The sequence below is a fragment of the Macadamia integrifolia genome, chromosome 11 (genome assembly GCF_013358625.1).
Source record: "Macadamia integrifolia cultivar HAES 741 chromosome 11, SCU_Mint_v3, whole genome shotgun sequence".
NCBI lineage: Eukaryota > Viridiplantae > Streptophyta > Magnoliopsida > Proteales > Proteaceae > Macadamia > Macadamia integrifolia.
The window spans coordinates 27573048-27592999 of NC_056567.1; the positions used below are offsets into that span (position 1 = coordinate 27573048).

Sequence of the window (19952 nt, forward strand, 5' to 3'; positions counted from 1 at the left end):
TCAGTAGTTGACAGTCCTACTAGTTAGAGTTTGGTTGGCCATTTTCTTAAGATCTCCTAGTCGTCTATGTCTACTTATATTACAAAAGTGAGGGTAATGGGAATAGTTATCCATCTATTCACATAACATTACTAGAGTTAAGGGGTGTCAATTCATAAATCGAATCGGTAAAATCGGCCAGATCAAACCGATAATAATACAGACCGAATCAAACCGAAGCCTTATTGGTTCGGTTCGATTTCGAGTATTGCAACTCCAAAACCAAACCGAATCGCATCGAAAACCGGATGAACCCGAAATCAAACCAAAATCGGCTCAAAACCCAGATCGAAATCGAAACCGAAACCAAACCGGTAAGAAACCGAAACACTCCAAAATTCATTAAAAAAATCAAAATTTGCATAGTTTTGCATACATTTGTATGGAAAGTCGAATCCAAACTAGACCAAAAATCAAAACCAACCCGGTTACAAATCGATTTAAGAAACCGAAGTTCAACAGTTCAACAGTTCAACATTTGGTTGTTTCCTAATACCAGTTTAAAAAACCGATCCAAACCGAAATGAACCTGATAAATCCAAACCGGTACCAACCCGAACCCAAACCACACCGAAGCCGACACCGGATCGAAACCGATAAATCCTTAATGGGTCGATTTCGGTCAGTTCCAAAGTCACACCGAAATCGGTGGAATCGGACCGAAACCGCACCAACCCGGACCATTGACACCCCTAACTAGAGTTCTTGGTCATAGATTTAGTATATTATTAAAGTTCTTGCTCAAAATAAGTCCGATTGCCTCCGAGTCACTCTACACTTGATCCACTCTCTACTTGTTAGTTCTTGCTCGCCCCAACCCTGTCAAGAGACCTAGGGCCTCTGCTTCACCATCTTTTTCTGTGAACACATAATTTGTTTCCCATAAGATATCTTGTTTGTGAGAGATAAGAATACTAGCCCATGCAGACATATTTGTTTTTATATCTTTTATACTAGTGATAACAAGTGTATTTATGCTCAGTGTTGGTGGGATTGTATTAGTTTATTGAGATGAGACAGATATCACCTGGTCTTTCTTTATGTGGTGGTTGATGCCGATGATATTGCATTGAAGGACAGAATTGTCATCCTCCTCAGACCTATTAACGACACATGTGACACACGAGATAGATCGTATTGATTTGATCATGATTGACACCTAATTGATGAATATGATTATTTTAAGGGGAAAATGGTGTTTTAATCTCAAATCACATTATACTTATGAATATCGATATCAATAGTGATCAATATCATCAACAAACACTGTGAACTAAATATATGCATATGCCTCGCACAAGATTATCAATGTATATATATGTTCTAATTAAAAACCTATGCAAGGTCTTGGGAAGGGTGAGTTTGGTCATCCTTAAACTAGAACCTAGGTATTTGCCTCGATACCCCAACATTTTTACCATTGCTCTAAGCAATGACTCCTTATATATAATCAATTTTGTGCATTATATATAAAATCATTTTACTTTATAGGGATTTTCTTATTTTTAATAAAAAATATTATTAATACTTAATTTTTTTAGGATAAATTTATTGATACTTATTAAAATGTCAAATAATTTGTAATCTTATTATTTTTCATCTTAGTATAACATATTTTTTCAGTGATGATAAAATTCTATCATTTCATGTAGTAAAAAAATGCGTGAATTTTTTTTTAATGAAAAAATAAAAAACACGGGAGATATTAAAAGCTCTTGATAATGACACTGAGAATAAGACAAAGGGTTTTCCTATTAAATAATTAAATCAGGGAAGAAAACCTAACAAGAGTTTTGCTTGTGGAAGAGCCTTGCTTTTTTGTAATTTCTTAAACTTTTAGGGGAAATCTAGACATAGATGAGAGAAAAAAAAATACTATACATTAATTTAAGTTTATTTAAATTAAAGTTATGTTTAGAAGTTAAGAAAAAAAAATTAAAATTAAAAGTTAAAAATTTGAAGAGAAAAAACGAAGAAGAAAAAAGACAGATAAAAGCTTAGAGAGAGAGACGAGTACATTTATAGCTTCAGACCAATAATTTACTACACAAGCAGTAGGTGAAGGACTTTGATTGTCCCACACATCCCTTTACTACCTTTTAAAGAAGCATCAATGAATAAGCCCAATGACTACAAGGAGCAGGGAGGGAGATGCATGAACCTCTTTCTTTATAAGGGTATCCTCAATTATATGTTGAACTTCATCACTTTATTTTCACTGGTATCAAATTAGAATTTCGGTACTATATCGGTATATCGATATTAGTCGAATCAGATATGGCCACCAAGTAGATACGATTCTGCTAATACGAAAAAAGAAAAAAAAAAATTATGAATCCCTTTCTCATGCTCTTTGTGCACCTCCCTTTGTTGATCTCCAAATTAGTCGAAAATCTGTTATAAGAATCTATATTTCGAAAAAACAATTTACAAAAATTATTTGAATCCAAAAATTATCAAATATACTAGAGATATCCATTTAAGAGAATTCATATTTAAAAAACTGATATTTGAAAATTATTTCAATACATTCCAAAACCAATCATATGAATAGTACTAGACAGGAATCTTTTTAAGAGAGAACTATGATTGAGACATGTGTCATCCAAATTCATGGGAGCATTGGACCTAGACAGGAATCTTTTTATGTACTTGAGGACCATGGTCCATAGCGTGATGGTTTGGTCTTCTCTAGAGCTGCGTACTCTAACATTTTTTTTTTTGGTTAGGAGTACTCAACTGATCTTTAGTCTTTTCCAACCATGGATATTTTTCTTTGAGAAGTTTCCTAGTCACCTATGAAACTAAATCCAATGTAAAAGCAAATGAAACTAAAACATTCTCTTTCTATTTTTTCATTTTTTCTAAGACAAGCTCATTGTCAAATGGAACCAAAACTTTCTCTCTCTTGGGAAGAAGTAAAAAAAGAAAAAAAAAAAGGTTGTTCTCTTGAACCACGCAATGAATTTCACCGTCTGATCCTAGCATTGGAGGTCCCACCATGTCTAATGCCACTTGGTGAATGAATTTCAATTCATTATGATCTTGGGTAAACTCGACTCAAAAAAGAATATAGAAGATGTGAAAGTTAGATTACAAAGACTATGAGATCATCCAATCATAATGGAAGTAGCTATTTGAGTACCTTAGATAGTGTGGATATACAAAGGGATGCATATCAATTCACTGGGGCATTTGATAAAGTAGGATTTTGAAATTCAATACTTAAAAAGGAACCTTTGGATCTAACCGATTCCTTGCAATGAAATGATTCAAACAAAAAAGCTTTTCCTTCCAAATCTTGTCCATGGATAAATTTATTAAAAATCTAAAAATCTACCATATGGCATGTCAGATGGGTATGAAATTTTTTAAACATGAAGATTACTAGGTCAATGCTCACATGTTGAGCCTTTTTTTTTTTTTTTTGTTAACTAAGGTTTTCGGGTCAATTTATGCACACCTCGACTAATCCTCAGGAAAACTAGCACAATCATCTACCACTACAGTCTCCACTTAAATTATAGATGCACAGATGAAAAATCGAACCTGAGATTATAGTGGTAAAAGTATATTGTAACATAATAGATTTTTGAAACTCAAGATTATCGAAGAGAACATTGTAGTGGTGAGAGTACTCTATGCATGCATGTACATCTATGGAAACCAACACATGGGATATTATATGATTCAATTTTGTCTTCCAATAATTTTAACTATTTCAGAATAACAACGTCATTCATCCACATGACAAAATTTATCTTGATAGTGCCATGAAGTGATTATTTTTTATATATTTAAGGTTAATCGTGTTACGTAAGACAACTATTTCTTTTTTCTTTTTTGAAAGGATTTATTTGTTGTTACGTGAAATGGTGGAAATATTACCATTTATTTATTACTAAATGCGAAGATTAATTTACTTAAAAAAAATTCTTTAAACCACTAGGGAGGGTATGCTATCACCCTCTTTATATGTCTCTTTTTCATCACACCTCATTGACCCTCTCTCTTTAACGCCCCCCCCCCCATAAAAAAATAAAAATAAAAAACTCACACTATAGAAATAGGGTTAATACTTGCATAAATAGGATTGGACTCCTCTCCTTAATGGTCATAGCCTAGATCTTGTCCATAGTTACGTTAGCAAGTGTCATGTGGTGAGACGATGATCCAATGATTTTTGATGTCTCATTCTTCACGTCTTTCTCAAACCGTTAAATTAGGGGTGTCAATCAATCGGTCCGGCTTGGTTTCGGTCTGGGTTGAGTCGGTTTCGGTGTGGAAAAGTTGAAACAGAAACCGAACCAATAAGGAAATTCCGATTTCGGTGCGGTTTGATTTCGGTTTGTCTTCGGTTTCTTAAATCTATTTGTAACTGAGTTGGTTTTAGTTTTTGGTCCAGTTTGGATTCGAATTTCATACAAATGTTTACAAAACTATGCAAATTTTGATTTTTTTAATGAATTTTGGAGTGTTTCGGTTTCTTACTGGTTTGGTTTCAAATTTGGTCTGGGTTTTGAACCGATTTTGGTTTGGTTTCAGGTTCATCCGGTTTCTGATGCGGTTCGATTTGGTTTTGGGGTTACAATACTCCAAACCGAACTGACCCAATAAGACTTTGATTCAATTCAATCCGTGTTATTATCGGTTCGATTTGACTGATTTTATCGATTCGATTTAAGAATTGACACCCCTACGTTAAATCATCATTTCACCACGTGACACTCGTCCAAGTAACTACATACGACTTTGGGCATGGGCACCAAAGATAGGAGCCGGATCGACATAAATAACATATTATTAGACTCAAAGAGGAGAGAGAATGAGAATTTTTTTTTCTTTTGGGGTTGTTGAGGAGGGTGAGAATTTAACCATAGTTAAACTTTAACTTGAGGCTATATTGTATTTAAGGAGAGTGGAAGGTGAGCTTTTCATTAACTGTCCACTCCGCATCTGGTGATCTGATGAATCTTCCTCAATCCTCTCTTCTACTCCTAACCTTGTCCTTGTTTCCTTAGCTTCCTATATAGACCTGAACATCATCTTCATCGTCATCATCCACAAAAACAACAATTTTGATTCACAAACAAGAAAATATAACTAATCTCCTACTCATCTATCTGGGTTTTCTGCTTCCTCTCTCAGACTCTCAAAGACAATCAAAACTCGCCCAAAAATGTAAGTCTCTCTGCTACTATTTGTCTATCAAATCTCTGTAATTTGAAACTTTTTTTTTGGGTTGTTTGTGTAAGAAGATTTCGTTTTTGTTTCCTTTCTTTCTCCCCTCATGAATTTTGTTGTACCAGATATGTTTTTTCACAGATTCACAATTTCAATCTGATTTTTATCTAATTTAGATGTTGTCAGTTGATAAAAAAAATATTTTCACTGCAATCATGAAGGGTCTAATCTTCCTTTCTTCCTTACTTTTGGATTCTTCACCTAGAAATGGTACATCTTAGTATCAAAGACGAAGACCGGTTATGATTATTCTTTTTTTCTCTGCTTATGGTTTGAAAAATCTCATTTTCTTTTGCTGTTTAGGATTTGTTTTGGTCACTGTTGAAGATAACTTGTTTTCTTGGATGCTTGGGTTTTCCGCCTGAAACCATTATTCTTGTTGTAGCTCTACAAATCCTCACTAGGTTAAGAACTGATTCGGTTTTCTGGTAATGTAAGAGGAGGAGAAATTCTTGTACACAATAGAAAGATTGTTTTTGTGGTCTACAATTTCTTAATCAGATTTTAATTTTGTTCGGCTTCAAGGAATTTGATCTGGGTGTTTTTCTTCAGTAATTGATCGATGGTTCCATTGGTACTTCTTTACTTATTGAAACTTGGCAGATTCTGTAGTTTATACTGAGCCTAACTGATCAAATCCTTATCCCATGACTTTTCTGATCCAAAATTCTGAATATTCCCTCATTGTTTGCTTCCTTTTCTTGCAGTTGTGTGGAAGGATAAACAAGAAAAACCCTTTGGGCGGTAAGAGCTAAAGATTCAAAATGGGTCTCTCAAGCCTCCCAGCTCCATCCGAAGGAGTTCTCTGCATACTTCTGGTAAACACAGCTCTGTCTATCTCAATCGTCAAAGGCATAGTCCGCTCTATCCTTCACATAGTTGGTATCCGATTATCAGCATCCACATCATTAGATTCAGTCGAAACCGCATCAGAGCCATTTGAATTTCGACTAACCCCAAATACTTTCATTGAGGAATTCCGGTACCGGACTCCGGCAGTCAAATATGGCTCTCTCTGCAATTGCAATCAGTCTGAACAAGAGTGTCCGGTATGTCTGAATCGGTTTGAAAGGGACTCGGAGGTAAACCAGTTGTGTTGTGGCCACTTGTTCCATAAGATTTGTTTGGAGAGGTGGCTTGATTACTGGAACATCACATGTCCACTATGTAGAACACCATTGATGCCTGAAGAAGAAGCTTCCTACATATGGTGAATGCGCCTTGAGAATTGTGAAGCCACCCGGGTTCGTCTTGGATCTGTGTTACATAGCAGTGCTGTACAGTCCCAGTGGTAGCTGTTCGTCTGTGTGGTTGCCCTGCGAATTTTTACGCCTTTCTTGTTCGCGTGTTTTGCCCATGATGATGAAGACGAGTCTTTTTTGCCACAGATGTTAATAATGTACAGAGACAGTTTCTATTTGTGAGTGGGTCTGTACTTGTTTCTGTATTTGATCTTCAGTCACTCTTTTGTCTCTCAAAATAGTCCATATATAAAGCAAAAATTGAACCATATGAGCTGTGTGTTTTTTAATGGAGATGGTCTTATTCATTATATTTAATTACAATTCAAAACTATGCAATCCATTACAGAAATGAAGATAGAAATGTTTCAATCTTCTCTGCATTTGGGTTTTCTTTGTTTTTGCTAATCTAGGCTTAAGACAAATTGGATTCCAGTTCAGAATGAATCTATAAGAATATTTATTTACTTGCATTGAAAAATGTAGAAGAGACATATAGAAAGCTCTGTAGCCTATAAACCTCCACCTCTTTTATGGCCGGCTAATTCACTCATCCCTCTTCTGGTCTTCTTGGGCTCCGATAAGCTTCTTGATATCCCTTCCTCTCTAGTCTCCCTAAACTTCCCCATCTCCACTTTAATTTCTGAATCAAACTGTTTCCTTCCATCTGATTTCATTGTACGATGAACTGTTTCCACAATGCTTGGACTTGTGGCATTCCTTGGCTTCCCTATCTCCACCTTCCTTTCTGAATCCAACTGCTGCCTTCCATCTGATTTCATCCTTCTTCGACGAACACTTTCTACAATTCTTGGATTTGTGGCACTTGCAACACTCTCAGCCCCACCAAACTGTTCCTTCAGCCCCAATTTTGACTTGCCATGATCGACACCTTGAGCAACCAATTGTGGATGCTCTCCTCCACGGGCCTTCTCTGCTCGTGGTTGTTTATGAGGAGTTGGTCTGCCTCCTCTTTCTTGTTCATAGAACAGGACTTGCACTACAGTTCTCAGCGGCAGCCGCTCATTCCTTATTGCATGTGCACATACTTCCGGTGACAGTTTCCGGCAGTCTAGAATCCGGCAAAGACGCTTTTTCTCCGCCTTGCTCAGATCCGGGTGCTCCTAGTGCCCATGAAGGCCATTCATGTGGTTAGACATACTGGAGGACAATTCATACTAGCAGGTAGTGAGGTCATTAGGTAACAACAAAAAACATATTTTTTTTTTCTTTTTTTTGTGTAGGAACCATTCAATTGACCAAACAAAATGTCACTGAAGCTATGGTTTACTGTCATGGAAAAACCTAGTACTGTCAATGAACCAAGCTTTGCTCGATGTATTTCACTTGGGTCTGTGGTTCATGGTTTGTGCTCAGGTCACCTGACACAGTTTTCCGGCCATTGTCTCAGCTAACCACCAAAGCTCAGTTGCAGTACTGGGAATATTTAAACACTGAATTTTCAAAGCCCATTAATCCCGTGGTATATAGTGAGATTTGGGTAAAACCAAAAACCCTAATACCTAATGCTATACTTACTTTTCTTGCTTTTCAAGAGCCCTCCAGACATGGATTCCCAAAAACTTCTTGTATATAGAATACATGATATAAAGAATCCATATCCCAAGCTGAGCAAGGATCAAAAGCAACAAAATCAGAAAAATGAGCCAGGCAGAGAGGCTTGAGGCTAGGGTATTTATTAACTTGCAAACCCAAAAATGGGGTGGATCACTGTGTGCTCATCGCTGACCCTGTGAGACCAGATGTTCATTTGGACCGCAGATGAAAAAAAAAAAAAGAAGCATCCCATTGCACAAGGCTCCCACTACTGCAAGGTCTGTGAGGGACAAATGTAAACAGCCTTACCCCCTGCTTTGCAAGAGAGGCTGTTTCCAAGAATTGGACAGCAGATGTTTTGTGTGGTTAAAATGTCAACCTATAACCTGTACATGATCATTCATTCAAATTGCCAATGCCTTGTTTGGTCTAAATATTTGAGCTAAAATCTGATTCTGATTAATAACTAAAGCCTGCAAGGTTAGAGAAACAATATTTACTAATGGGACACAGGAATTTTTGGGCTTGAAGGGATTGTTGAATTATTAGGCGATGCTCAGTTCATATAGTGGCTGACACCTAAATAGTTTGGAATTCCTGGTCTCAGACCACATCAAAGGTGTGGAGTAGAAAGGATGGACGAAAAGGTTTTCTAAAATATATATGGTCCAAAGAAAATAGTTTACCTTGAGATAAATGTTAATTGCCTTGTACAACTCATCGTGCTTTGGCCGGGCGATTTCCGGTAAGGATTCTGCAAGAGTGATCATCTTCAATGCTGGCACGCTGACATCTTTTCTTGAGATGAACTGGAGGTAAGAATCGATAAGTTGTGCCACCTTCCTAATCTCCTTTAGAGACTCACCATCTTCTGAAGAGGTTTTTCTTCGCCATTGCGCTAAAAAACTTTCTAATACTGCCAATACCAAGTCAATATCATAGGAATGCCGATCAGAAGATGAGTGTGAAGGAAAGAGCAGGTCCTTAACCATTGCTTCCATCAACTGCCGGCCAGATCTCCTTACAAGCTCAGCCTTCGTTGAAGGAGACACCCCTAGAATCTTTCCCCTGCTAAGAAGTCTCAACAAGAACCCAATTGATACTGAACCTAATTCAATTGGAATCATGCTCACAATAGCCTCGAGTACCCGCCTATGCTTCTCCACTGCCGATTCAGTTTGAGATGCTGAAGTCTCTGGGTGACTGCTCTGTGATGTCTCTGGTAGCCATCGACATGCATAGACATGCAAAGCTTCACCAATAAGCTGTGGTGAGACTATCTTTGTTGATCTGGTGGCAGCAATTATGGTTCGAAAAAGGTCAATGTCAAGGTTGGATATGTCCTCTGTCCACCAGTCCTTTGGGACAGAGCGGTGGTGTTTTCCCTTGTATCCTGGTCTTGTGTAAGTGTAGGACCATGTAACCTACAAACAAACATTATTAACTAAGAAAAGATAAATCAGTCTTGAAGGCAAAAGATTGTTCAATCTTTGCCTTCTATTAATGAACAAATCAGTTTCTAACTGACCTCTGATGGGTGAGTAAGAATTTTCTCAACAATTGAGTCTATGCACTGTCTGATGAGTCCAAGATTTTGAGCCCACTCCAACAGATTTTCTGTGGTCTGTAGAGTGACAATAGAGTCCTTCCAACCTTCAAGGATGCACGACTTGAAGAAGATTTCAAGTTTCAGGACAAAATTTCCTTTATCAACTGATTCAGTCATCCCAAGGAATTTTGCAGCACTGAATGCAGGCACAAAGTTAAGAGCACTGAGGTTAATCGTAATTCCATAGCAAAATTTAGCACAAAGCTCAAAAGCCTCTTCTTCTCCAGGAACATCATGAAGCTCTAGTGGAACTTTGCTAGGATTGCCAGCATTAGAACAAAGTCGTTGTAAGAGCCCACACTTTGGAAGAAGTGGAAACTACAGTTAAGGATAGCAGATTAAGATAGATATAAGTGGTTATATATGAAAAGAATACATATGAATTTATGTCAATTAATCAGCCCTAGTTCCCCCCCCCCCTGGTGCGGGTCTTTTCTTTTTTTGGGTGTAAACAAACAATCACCAGACAGAAGCAATTTGATGGTATAGAAATGTGAACTTTTGATGGCCTTTTGTTGTTGCTCCTGGATTGATAAATCCATAAGAATGGCAGAGATCAAATAGTTAAGACCAGAAAATTATATGTGCGAACCTCCTACGTAAGTCGCATAAAGGACATGAGGGTGACAATTTCTATGCAGCGAAAATGATAACAATACTTTCAATCCTCATTAAATATGGTATTTAAGTTGAAATTACCTTGTGAAGATGATAAGTAGTGTTGTTGATTTGTATGAGGAGGTCACTGGGTACATCTGAAGCTACAGACCTGGACAATTGAAACAAAATCCCTCACCACCACAGTTTTCAATACAAGGACTATATGAAGTTCAATAATATATCTAATCAGGTTTAGATCCCTGATACCTTTTAGCCTCTTCTGTGTAGAAGGTATCTGGCTTGTTCCCAATCTTCATGAACTTCATTTTTCTGCTTGTTTTTTGCCCTAATAAATGTGATGACATATCCTTATATGTTTTTTCATATCAAAAGCAATTCATGCTCCTTGAACTTCAAAAATCTCCCCTGAAGATTTTTGATTTTTCATCCCTTGCTGTGGAATAAAGTAATAAAGCTACTACTGAGAAAAACCTCCAGGGAAAATAAATGGTGGAAAAAGAAAATAATAAAGTACCAGTCCCAACCAAAGAGAAATCACATGTAAATCACAAAATTCCTCTATGTTTGAGATATTCTTAAGGAAGCTCATGGAATTTTCCTTTTATTTTTTTTTTTCTTTTCCCAAACACTTTTTGTTATTGAACAAAGAAGAAATGGTCTTTTACTCTTACTGTGTTCCTTCTTTACCTTTTTCTTGGATGGACTTTCTTTCTTTACTGACCAAGATAAAGACTTTCATCTTTTGTCCTTTTTTCAGGCCTAGGAAATGGTTTAGTGGCCCAACACAAGGAATTTAACAATGAAGTAGGCTGGTATCTTGAACATATTAGCCATTGCAGACAACTTCACCAAGTTTATAGTCACACAACCAGTAATTTCAACTTTTATTTGATCAAAGTAGATATCAAAACTTCATTTTGATTTACCTTTCACAAAATCAATGTGTGATTATTAGATTCACTCCAGTAAATAGATTTGAGAGGGGAGTTGTCTATTCATAAAAAGAAACTGTTAAAGATTTTCATGAGAAAATTCATACCTAATTCACATGCAGACAGCTACAAACTAGGGGAAGCAAACCACCCCCCCCCCCAAAAAAAAAAAAAATCTGCTCAAATTCTTCAATGAACAGAGCAAAAATAACTAAGCTGTTTCTCTTTAAAGATTCCTAAGATTAGGAATATTCCCAGGAAAGAGGAAGAAGAAGAGGATCAAAGATACTAAAGAGGGAAAAGAAAGGAAAAGGGAAAATGGGTTTAACTGTTTTACTTAGATTATCTAGGAATTGGGAGATGCAGTACTCAGTCCATTGATAAAATAAATGAGAATTGGATGGAAGTTTCCATACCTCAAATGAAGAAGGAACCCACAAGCTCAAGCTCTCATCCTTACAGGACCTGACCCTATGGAGAAAGGATAACAGAAAGTGGTTTTAGGTATGAACAACAAGATGGGAAAGCAGAATTCTGAAACCAAACAGAAGGGAAAGAGGGAAGTGGAGATGGGAAGGTGGAAAGGAAAGATGAGCTCTTAGTAGTATCGTTCCTCCTCCTCTCAATTTTATATATTATCAAGCAAATCTTACTCACCATGTGTCATTGGAACTTCCCACAATGAAACACCATGTGGCAATTTTGGATTACAGAATTGAAAAAGGTACACTTTTTCGTTAAAAATATTTTATATTTTGATATGATTAAACCCAATAAAGAAAGAAACAATCAGATTCATGTTCTCCCATAAAAAGAAAATTTTGCTTCCTGTACTGCCCCACAGGAAGGGTTTCCTGCAAAACCCTAATAATTAATAATATCTGGATTCTTGGCATATGCAGATCAAATGATCTGGTATGGGTGTCAAAGTTCAGCCCAAACCGGTCAGACCGATCAAATCCTGTTCATACCAAACCGAATTCTTATTGGTTTGGTATAGTGTTGGGGACCTGAGGTCTAATGGAACCGGTAGAAAAACCGATTGAATACACCAATTGAAACCAGATCGACCGGATTAAAAACTGAGAGCGGATCTACAGTTACAAGATAAGAAACCAATAAAAAAATGACAAGAAAATATATCAAACTGAATCAAAATTGAAAACTTCTTTAATGGTTTGATTTCGATTGGCCCAATAATAGACCAAAACTGGATCAAACCGATCAAGCACACCTTTTATGTACATAGGGAAAGGGAGAGGATTTTAACCAAAAAAAGAAAGCGAGAGGGTTGGGCATACTGTCAGTTTTCGATAAGCTAGTGGTATATAGGAGGGCAAGGGTGCCTTTCCAAAGTGAGAGGAGAGGGGATGTTGGGCACCTTATCAGCGTGCCAACCTTTTCACATATAGGAAAAATATTTCTCTAGGCTGATGGTTTGGTTTCTGGTTGGCCCAGTAAGAGACTAATGCCCTCTCGTTATGTAGATACTGTTTTCTCTTGCTTCATTTTGTGCCCCTCTATGCCGCATGTTCAGATAATCCTCTCTCATATTCAAAAGGGGTCATGGTTTGAGGATCCGTTTTGGGGAGTGGCCAAAATCTATTTTTAATGCCGACATCTATAAACAATTAAAGAAGATAAAGCAATAAAGAAATATATATATATATATATATTTTTTTTTGAGAAGCTTCTATGTATATGAAGAATAACAACAACAATTATAACCTTATCATAAGCTTCTAAATATATGAAATGATAAAGAAATGCTCCGTAAAAAGCTAGGGATTGAAAGACAAAGATATGGAGATATCTATTCATATTGGAATCCTACACCTTGTAAAATTAGAGCTTTAAATGGAATTGAAGATATATTATTCACTGTATGTGAGCATACTTAAATATACAATTACATCAAGAGATCCATGGATTAAGCGATAAGAAAGGCAAGAGAATACAAGAGAGATAATGTTGCTACACTGATAAGGAATAAAATGATTGAGATAAATATAAACATGGTAAAGATATATACAAATATATGAGAAATAAGTTGGCAAGGATTGATAATTGACACCAGCTGGTTCCACGGTCCACCCATTGAACCCGTGAAATATAAATTAATAAGGTTCTCACGCCATATATATATATATATATATATATAATAACAAAAGGGATTTACGTGCTACCCATTTATATTGACATATTAAACGTTAAGCTAATTGCTATTAGTGAAACAATATACTTAATGAAGAGAGAGATTGTGAGATAGCATGTACTTTTTCTTAGAAATACGGTGATTGACATAAGTTGAACCACTTGCTCATAAATAATTTCCCAACATCAAAAAAGGACAAAATATGAAAAAACTAGGGGAAAGGTATTTTGTTTGGATGAGTGACCTACGCTAACACAATCATGTGTCTATCTCTCTCTCTTCCCCCCTATTAAGGGGACGAGAGAAATAGACATGAGAGACTGATGGCATAAGCCACACTCTAAGACAATATTTTCCCAAAAAAAGTATGTAGGGAGGCATGGGCTTTCTAACTACGCCACTTGCTTAGAGAGACTTTTCCCAATATAAATATAGTTCACAGTGCAAGAGGTCTAAGATATGCCAATATATACGTGGGTGCATCTTATATTTGTTGTTATTTTTAAACTAAATTTACATCTAATTAGAATCATTCCATTGATACATGATCTGACAGGTATTGATATCAATACAGATCAGCCAATATACACAAAAAAAATCCTCTGCGATGAACAGTGAGCCGATAGTAAAACAGTTTTTGAAAACCATGATCATACCCAGGTTGCTCTGATAAATAATTAACCCTCTCCCTAAACAAAATTTGTGTTTCATAATGGGTCATAATAATACAGGACCTTTATTAAAGTTGGTGTCTTTCACTCCAAACTCCAAAGTCCAAACCCTCCATCAAGAAGGAGGAGGAGGCATGGACTGCAAAATCAATATCTACCATTCTTGGATTGTTTATTAAACGCTGCATTTGCTTACGTAATTTCACAAGAAAACACATGAAAGAGATAAATGACATTACTTTATTGTTTTATGGCATTTAGATCTTTATCGATTCTTCAATAATATATAATTTAATATGAACCTACTTGATTCAATCTACCACCTTCTTCTTCATCTTCTTCTTTATTTGTTTGGAGGGAACGTAAAATATCAAACAATTAAGAACAAATCAAATGGGTTCCTGTCAATCAATCAAGCAAAGCCAAATTCCCAACAACAGTGAACTCCCTCACCACTTGTTGGGTAATTCAATCTATGGTGTGGAAAAAATGAAAATAAAGCAGGGAAAGATAAAAAGAATTACCAACCATAGTTTTGATAGAGAAACCTGCAACTCCTTCCTTTAAAAAACTCCTCACTTCATATAACACTTTCTTCTCTGAACTCAGGAATTCAAAACCCAGATCAGAACACAGTCAAACATCCAAGTAAATAACACGAAAATCAATCAGTCTTTCAGAGAGGGAGAGCGAGAGAGAGAGAGAGAGAGAGAGAGAGAGAGAGAGAGGTGATTGGTTTGTGTTCTACTATATAGTATACACCAGGATCCGAAGAAAAGTGAGTCCAGAGGAGGGAAGGAAAGGGGATGAGTTGATGAGAATAAGGTAAAGGGGTTGGGTTGGTTTTGTTGATTTAGTCAACATATTAATGCATCATCATTCATTATGAAGTCACTATCACAGGCTCTGCTTGAACAGAAGCCTTCTCTCCTTGTCTCCTCTGCTCTTCCTCTTTGCAATTTGCATTTGGTGACTCTATGATTGAAATTGAAAAAAGCATGCAAGTGGGTTTTCTCTGAAACTTGAGAAAATAAGGAAAGAGGGGAGACTTGAAAGATCTTGTGTGTTCATGGTCATCATTCTTCTCCCCACTAACCTCAGGGTATATTCTTCTTCCTTGAGGGCCCCCATGGCTTCTCTCTATCTTCTTGTCCACCAACTGTCTTCCCTCTACTGACCCTTCTCCTGTGCCCCATGTCATCATGATGTAACCTCTTGGCCCCATCGTTTCCCTCTTTGCCTTCATGGAACTAATATGCATTTTGACCTTCATGCCATCCAGATCCGAATCTATCTGTCACTCACAGCTTAGGTTGTTTAAGAGACCACAGCCGGACAAGAATCTCTCTCTCTCTCTCTCTCTCTCTCTCTCTCTCTGTGTGCGCTTCTAGCCTTCTCTTATGAGTAACAGATATTGAGAAACCACTTCCAGACAGTGTGTGTGTGTGTGTGTGCTTCTAGTCTTCTCCTATATGAGTGCAGATAAAGAGGCTTATGAGATGTCCACGAGCTCTTGTCCATTCATGGTTTAATCCGGATTGCAGAAGATGCCCCTTTGTCCTGATTTGATACTTGTATGGACCTTCACTGTTTCAAGAACCATGAAGTGATGAACAAGATGATACTGATCGGATGATTGCCAGCCTCTTATTTAAGGTGCATCATTTGGGGATCTGGAGATCTAGCAAGGGATACTGTAAGCACAAGATGGAAGAAGAAAATCATTGACAGATATTGATGCACTGGATAATCAAGGAACAGTATAGTACAGTATTGATACATGTGGAGACATCCTTTTGCTGGAAAACCTCACAACTCCTATTACAGAATATAGTCAATGGAAATATCAAATCGTGCCGGGCATGCCCTAAACCACACGCTTAAAAAAATTAATGAATGATTGATCTATCCATCGTGACTTTAGGGAGTGAATGATCCTAACCAAAATCAAAGTAGGACTCATTCCAAGGTTGGGAAGGTAACTACTTATCTGTTAACTTCTTCAATCTTCACTGCCTCATGTGCTTGGTACTCCCTTTGTGGTAAAGCCTCTAGAGGTCATGTGGAGGATAATGTTGCAAGACTCATCAAATTGGCCAGGTTAACTCCATCGGATTGGAGTATTGTAGTGGTTAAAGGGGTATTGAAGTGTAACTCAACTTGGTGACCCAAGAGTAATGAGGTATGACCAGTTTCTAAGGTGGTTTTTCTCAATTTGTCATGAAACACCCCTTATCATTGTTCTCAAAACAATTTTGAGAATGATTACGGGAATTAATAATTACCATACATTCCTAAATGGAGTTGCCCCATGTCATTGTGTTGTTACATAAGATCAAAAGAATGGAAACAAGATAAAACTTATCAAACCCTTTACACATATTAGTACAATTACAATGGCAAATAATCAAATTCCATCATCCTTGACATACATGGAACTAAAAGAGAAGAAAGGTTAAATCCATTCCAACAATAGCTAGGCCCTATTGAGCTTGTAGAGAGTTGCCGATTGAGGCAGCCGACTTTGCAGCTAACTCGGAAAGGTTGGAGCCAACAGAAACGCCAGAGCGACTAAGACTGGAATTTCTGTGATGTCGGCACCTAAAGGATCCGACATGTGTGGTAGGCGAACACAAGCAGTTTAACTTTACACTTGATTGTTTCTGCAGTCTCCCTCGCCTCGTAGGTGTCATGGTGACCAATGGAGAAGCCTTCTTGATCTCATCTAGATTAATCTTTGAAACCAGTATCTTGGGTACCTTGCGCTTCTCTTCTGTCTTCAGTTCTGTAAAGTTAAAATGCTGTTAACTGAAGTATTTCAAAATCTTCTGCTATATCCCAAGTTCAGAGCGACGTATGATGTAGAATGATGTAGAACCCATCTAGGTTTTACAATATGTGAGACCTATTTACTGCCTCCTTATGACAACATTTTTCAATGAAATAGGCTCTGAAATCTAGTAATATTCCAAAGGAAAAAGTTCATATTTTATTTTGCCACTAATATTTCATTTACCTTCTAGCTAATAATTTCCAATGGTATTTCTGTGTATAATTATTATTACTAGCTGCAAAAATGTATTTTAAAAATGCACATCTATCAACATAGACAAATTACAACTCACTATTTCCAATCAATTATTGACTGTCCTTTAATCATCTGTGTATGTGGTAAATGGTAACCACTTGACATGGTTTAGTATTTTTGCAACTAATTCATGTCTTTCACAGACTTGTCCATAATGAAACTTTCTTTATTCTGGTAAGTAATCTAGAAGAAAATACTTAAATTCATAGTACCAAATGAATTCATCGTAAGAGACCTCATCATTTCAGTACATGTTTGGACATTTGATTACCGTTAGACAATAATGTTTGATCATAGTAAATAAATGGTCACATACATGACAAGGGAATTATAACTAAGGCCAAAATTTTATGGCCTACAGGACTCAAAATTCATGGGGATATCTTTCCCTATCCTTTGATCCCTAATTATTCCCCATCCTCTATCCCTTCTCTTATTCTTTGAGGATGTTCCATCAAATTTTAACCATAAGAATCACTTATATCTGATTTTCTCAGACTACTGTACTTTTCAAGATTCAATGTCCATTAAGTATCATCCAAATGATGCTGCAATTTGGTTACGAGTGTCCACCAACTGAAATTTCCCAACTTGCTCACAAACCCTATGAATTTGAGCCCAAGCACCATTGACCCAATCTCATCTCTCACAGTTCAATCGTAATCCAACTTGATCAACCTAGTTTTTAAGGAGGGTTGGGTTGATGTGAGGTACACAATCTTTAATACATATAACAAGGCCATAACATGGTGAAGAAGATTTATTTTATATTTGACATCTGCTGTATTTTGATACAGATTAAGGTGAGAACCTGCATCTACAATAAGGTCAGAGAACTTATATCTCTCATCTATTTTCATACAGTTCCCAATGTTAAAAGGGCTCATCTAACAGCATCTAATTTAATCCCCCATTCGCCAATCTCATAAATATTTTGGTGTTTGCTATATGTCATGGAGAAAGTAGTGATAAGGAAATGATATCTCCTATGTTATCCATCTAGAGTCTGTCTATACATACCAACGCAAGAAAGTTACTTTTTACCAAATTTTCCATCTGCTTCTCTCAGCCAACCAAACAGGTATAAGTATAACTTATGAAGATATCCTCCACCCCCCCCCCCCCCCCCAACACACACACCCCTTACATATTCTCTTCTGCTATTCTGAACATCTGAACAATTAAATGGAGAGGAAAATAGAACAAGATCATGTTAAGGTCCCACAAAGATTTAGCTATTCACAGTTACATATTTATTAGCAGAAAATTTGATGCAATGATAACGTATTTGAAATGCTATCAATAAGATGATGACAGTTGAAAATTGGTCTAACAATCAACCATCCATAAAGAGCACACTAGCATCCAGCATGATCAATAAGGACTAAAATCTCACTCTTTCCATCGTGAATTTTCAAGATAAGTCATTATCATATTTAATCCCCCAAGATTTGATTTCATTCTTTATTATTAGATTTGGGTTTTTATTTATTTATTTATTTATTTATTTCTCCTGACTGTGATTGAAATTGAACTGTGTCTTTCATAAATTGTGAGGTTAGCAATTTCTCTTGTGCGGATATATTTTGTTAGACACGAAGCAAAATTAAACATGAGTATGGGAGAATTAAATGAAATGATTATGAAGTTGAAGATTGCTTGAAAATGAAACAACCTGAATGAGATGACGATTCATGATCCTTTTCAATTTTGAATGGAAGTGAATCCCCAACAACAATGTTCGTCTCCATCGATGATCACTCCCGATTCCTTATCCTTATCCTTTTGGTTGCCTCTATCAAAGTAATAGTAAAGATAAACAATGATAATAATAAACAAAGAAGAGAATTTCATTCATCATTTCAGTTTAGAATTACCTGAAGAGATATAGTCTAAGACGTAAGTCCTAATCTGCGAAGCGATCTCTCTCTCTCTCTCTCTTCTACTCTTCGGGCTCTGATCTCTTACTCAATCGAAAACTTCCCCAAATCTTTCTTCATAATCGGAGACTTTTTCTCCTTTCCCAATGAAAGCCCAAGCAAAGAAAGATGCTTCAGAAGACAAAAAATCAGAATCAAAATTGGAGATACTCCTCTCCTCATCCTTAATAAACTCTCCGTCTTCCGGGTTTCCTTGAATTTTGGTTTCCAAACCCAACTGAAACGACCTCTCCGACATCTCTGCTCCATTTGCGGTCTCATGTTCGCAGTTGGTTTCGCTAGCAATTCCAACTCTGCACCACTCGTTTGTTTCTTCTTCCAAAGCTGAACACTTTCTGTTGCAGCTTTTGAAAATAATGGAAAAAACTCATCCATTGTCCCCGAAAATGGAGCTCGTTCGTTGCCATTTTATGCTCTGTAGTTAATGCTTTAATCACCGGAATCTGGGTCAGAATCGGACATTTTCCGCCTGACTCTGAATCGGTCCATTTAAAAAAGGGTAATTTACAACGCCACCCCCTGGAGAATGCCAATATTATAGGGACACCCCCTCTCTTTCACCAAATTGGACTCGGACCCCCTGCCGTCAGTCAGTGTTACAAAATGCTTTGAAATGACGTTTTTGCCCTTATGAGTAAAACACTGGTAAGTTACCCATTTTCATTATCCCAAAATACCCCTCTTTACTTTTTTACCATTTCATTCTCCTTCTCTCCTCTACCAAAGGTTCAGATGAGTTCCAGCCAAGATAAACAGGACAGTCGTCGGCGAGTTTTGCCGTGCTAAGGTTCTCTCTCTCTCTCTCTGTTTTTCCACCAGGTTCGGCTGAAGTTTTTTTTTTTTTCTATGTTTTTT

The 19952-nt window shown here is 36.9% G+C and overlaps 3 protein-coding genes across 3 annotated transcripts; 1 reads left to right on the plus strand and 2 right to left on the minus strand.

Moving 5' to 3' along the window:
• Positions 1–4968: 4968 nt before the first annotated feature.
• On the plus strand, positions 4969–6793 carry LOC122094081 (probable E3 ubiquitin-protein ligase XERICO). The gene is made up of 2 exons (XM_042664736.1): positions 4969–5220; positions 5991–6793. Exon 2 carries the CDS (start codon positions 6048–6050, stop codon positions 6495–6497), a length of 450 nt encoding a protein of 149 aa, XP_042520670.1. The 5' UTR covers positions 4969–5220; positions 5991–6047; the 3' UTR covers positions 6498–6793.
• A 325-nt stretch (positions 6794–7118) lies between these two features.
• Positions 7119–12846, minus strand: LOC122094080 (BTB/POZ domain-containing protein At5g47800-like; the record flags this gene model as incomplete). The annotated part of the gene is given in 6 exon segments (XM_042664735.1): positions 7119–7648; positions 8768–9505; positions 9610–10008; positions 10390–10459; positions 10558–10744; positions 11660–12846. Coding segments are annotated over 5 exon segments (1835 nt in total), but the record flags the coding sequence as incomplete, so codon positions are not given.
• A 3560-nt stretch (positions 12847–16406) lies between these two features.
• On the minus strand, positions 16407–19519 carry LOC122093555. The gene is made up of 3 exons (XM_042663910.1): positions 19035–19519; positions 18833–18950; positions 16407–16854 (listed from the first exon to the last, which is right to left on the minus strand). The coding sequence occupies exons 2-3, from the start codon at positions 18906–18908 to the stop codon at positions 16553–16555; spliced, it is 378 nt and encodes a 125-aa protein (XP_042519844.1). The 5' UTR covers positions 18909–18950; positions 19035–19519; the 3' UTR covers positions 16407–16552.
• Between the last annotated feature and the right edge of the window lie 433 nt (positions 19520–19952).

Excerpts from the sequence above, each read along its gene's own strand:
- LOC122094081 (XM_042664736.1), top strand. The coding sequence starts at position 6,048 with ATGGGTCTCTCAAGCCTCCCAGCTCCATCCGAAGGAGTTCTCTGCATA.
- LOC122093555 (XM_042663910.1), bottom strand. The coding sequence starts at position 18,908 with ATGGAGACGAACATTGTTGTTGGGGATTCACTTCCATTCAAAATTGAA. Across the intron at positions 16,855-18,832 it reads TGAATCGTCATCTCATTCAG|AACTGAAGACAGAAGAGAAG; the intron begins GTTGTTTCATTT and ends TTAACTTTACAG.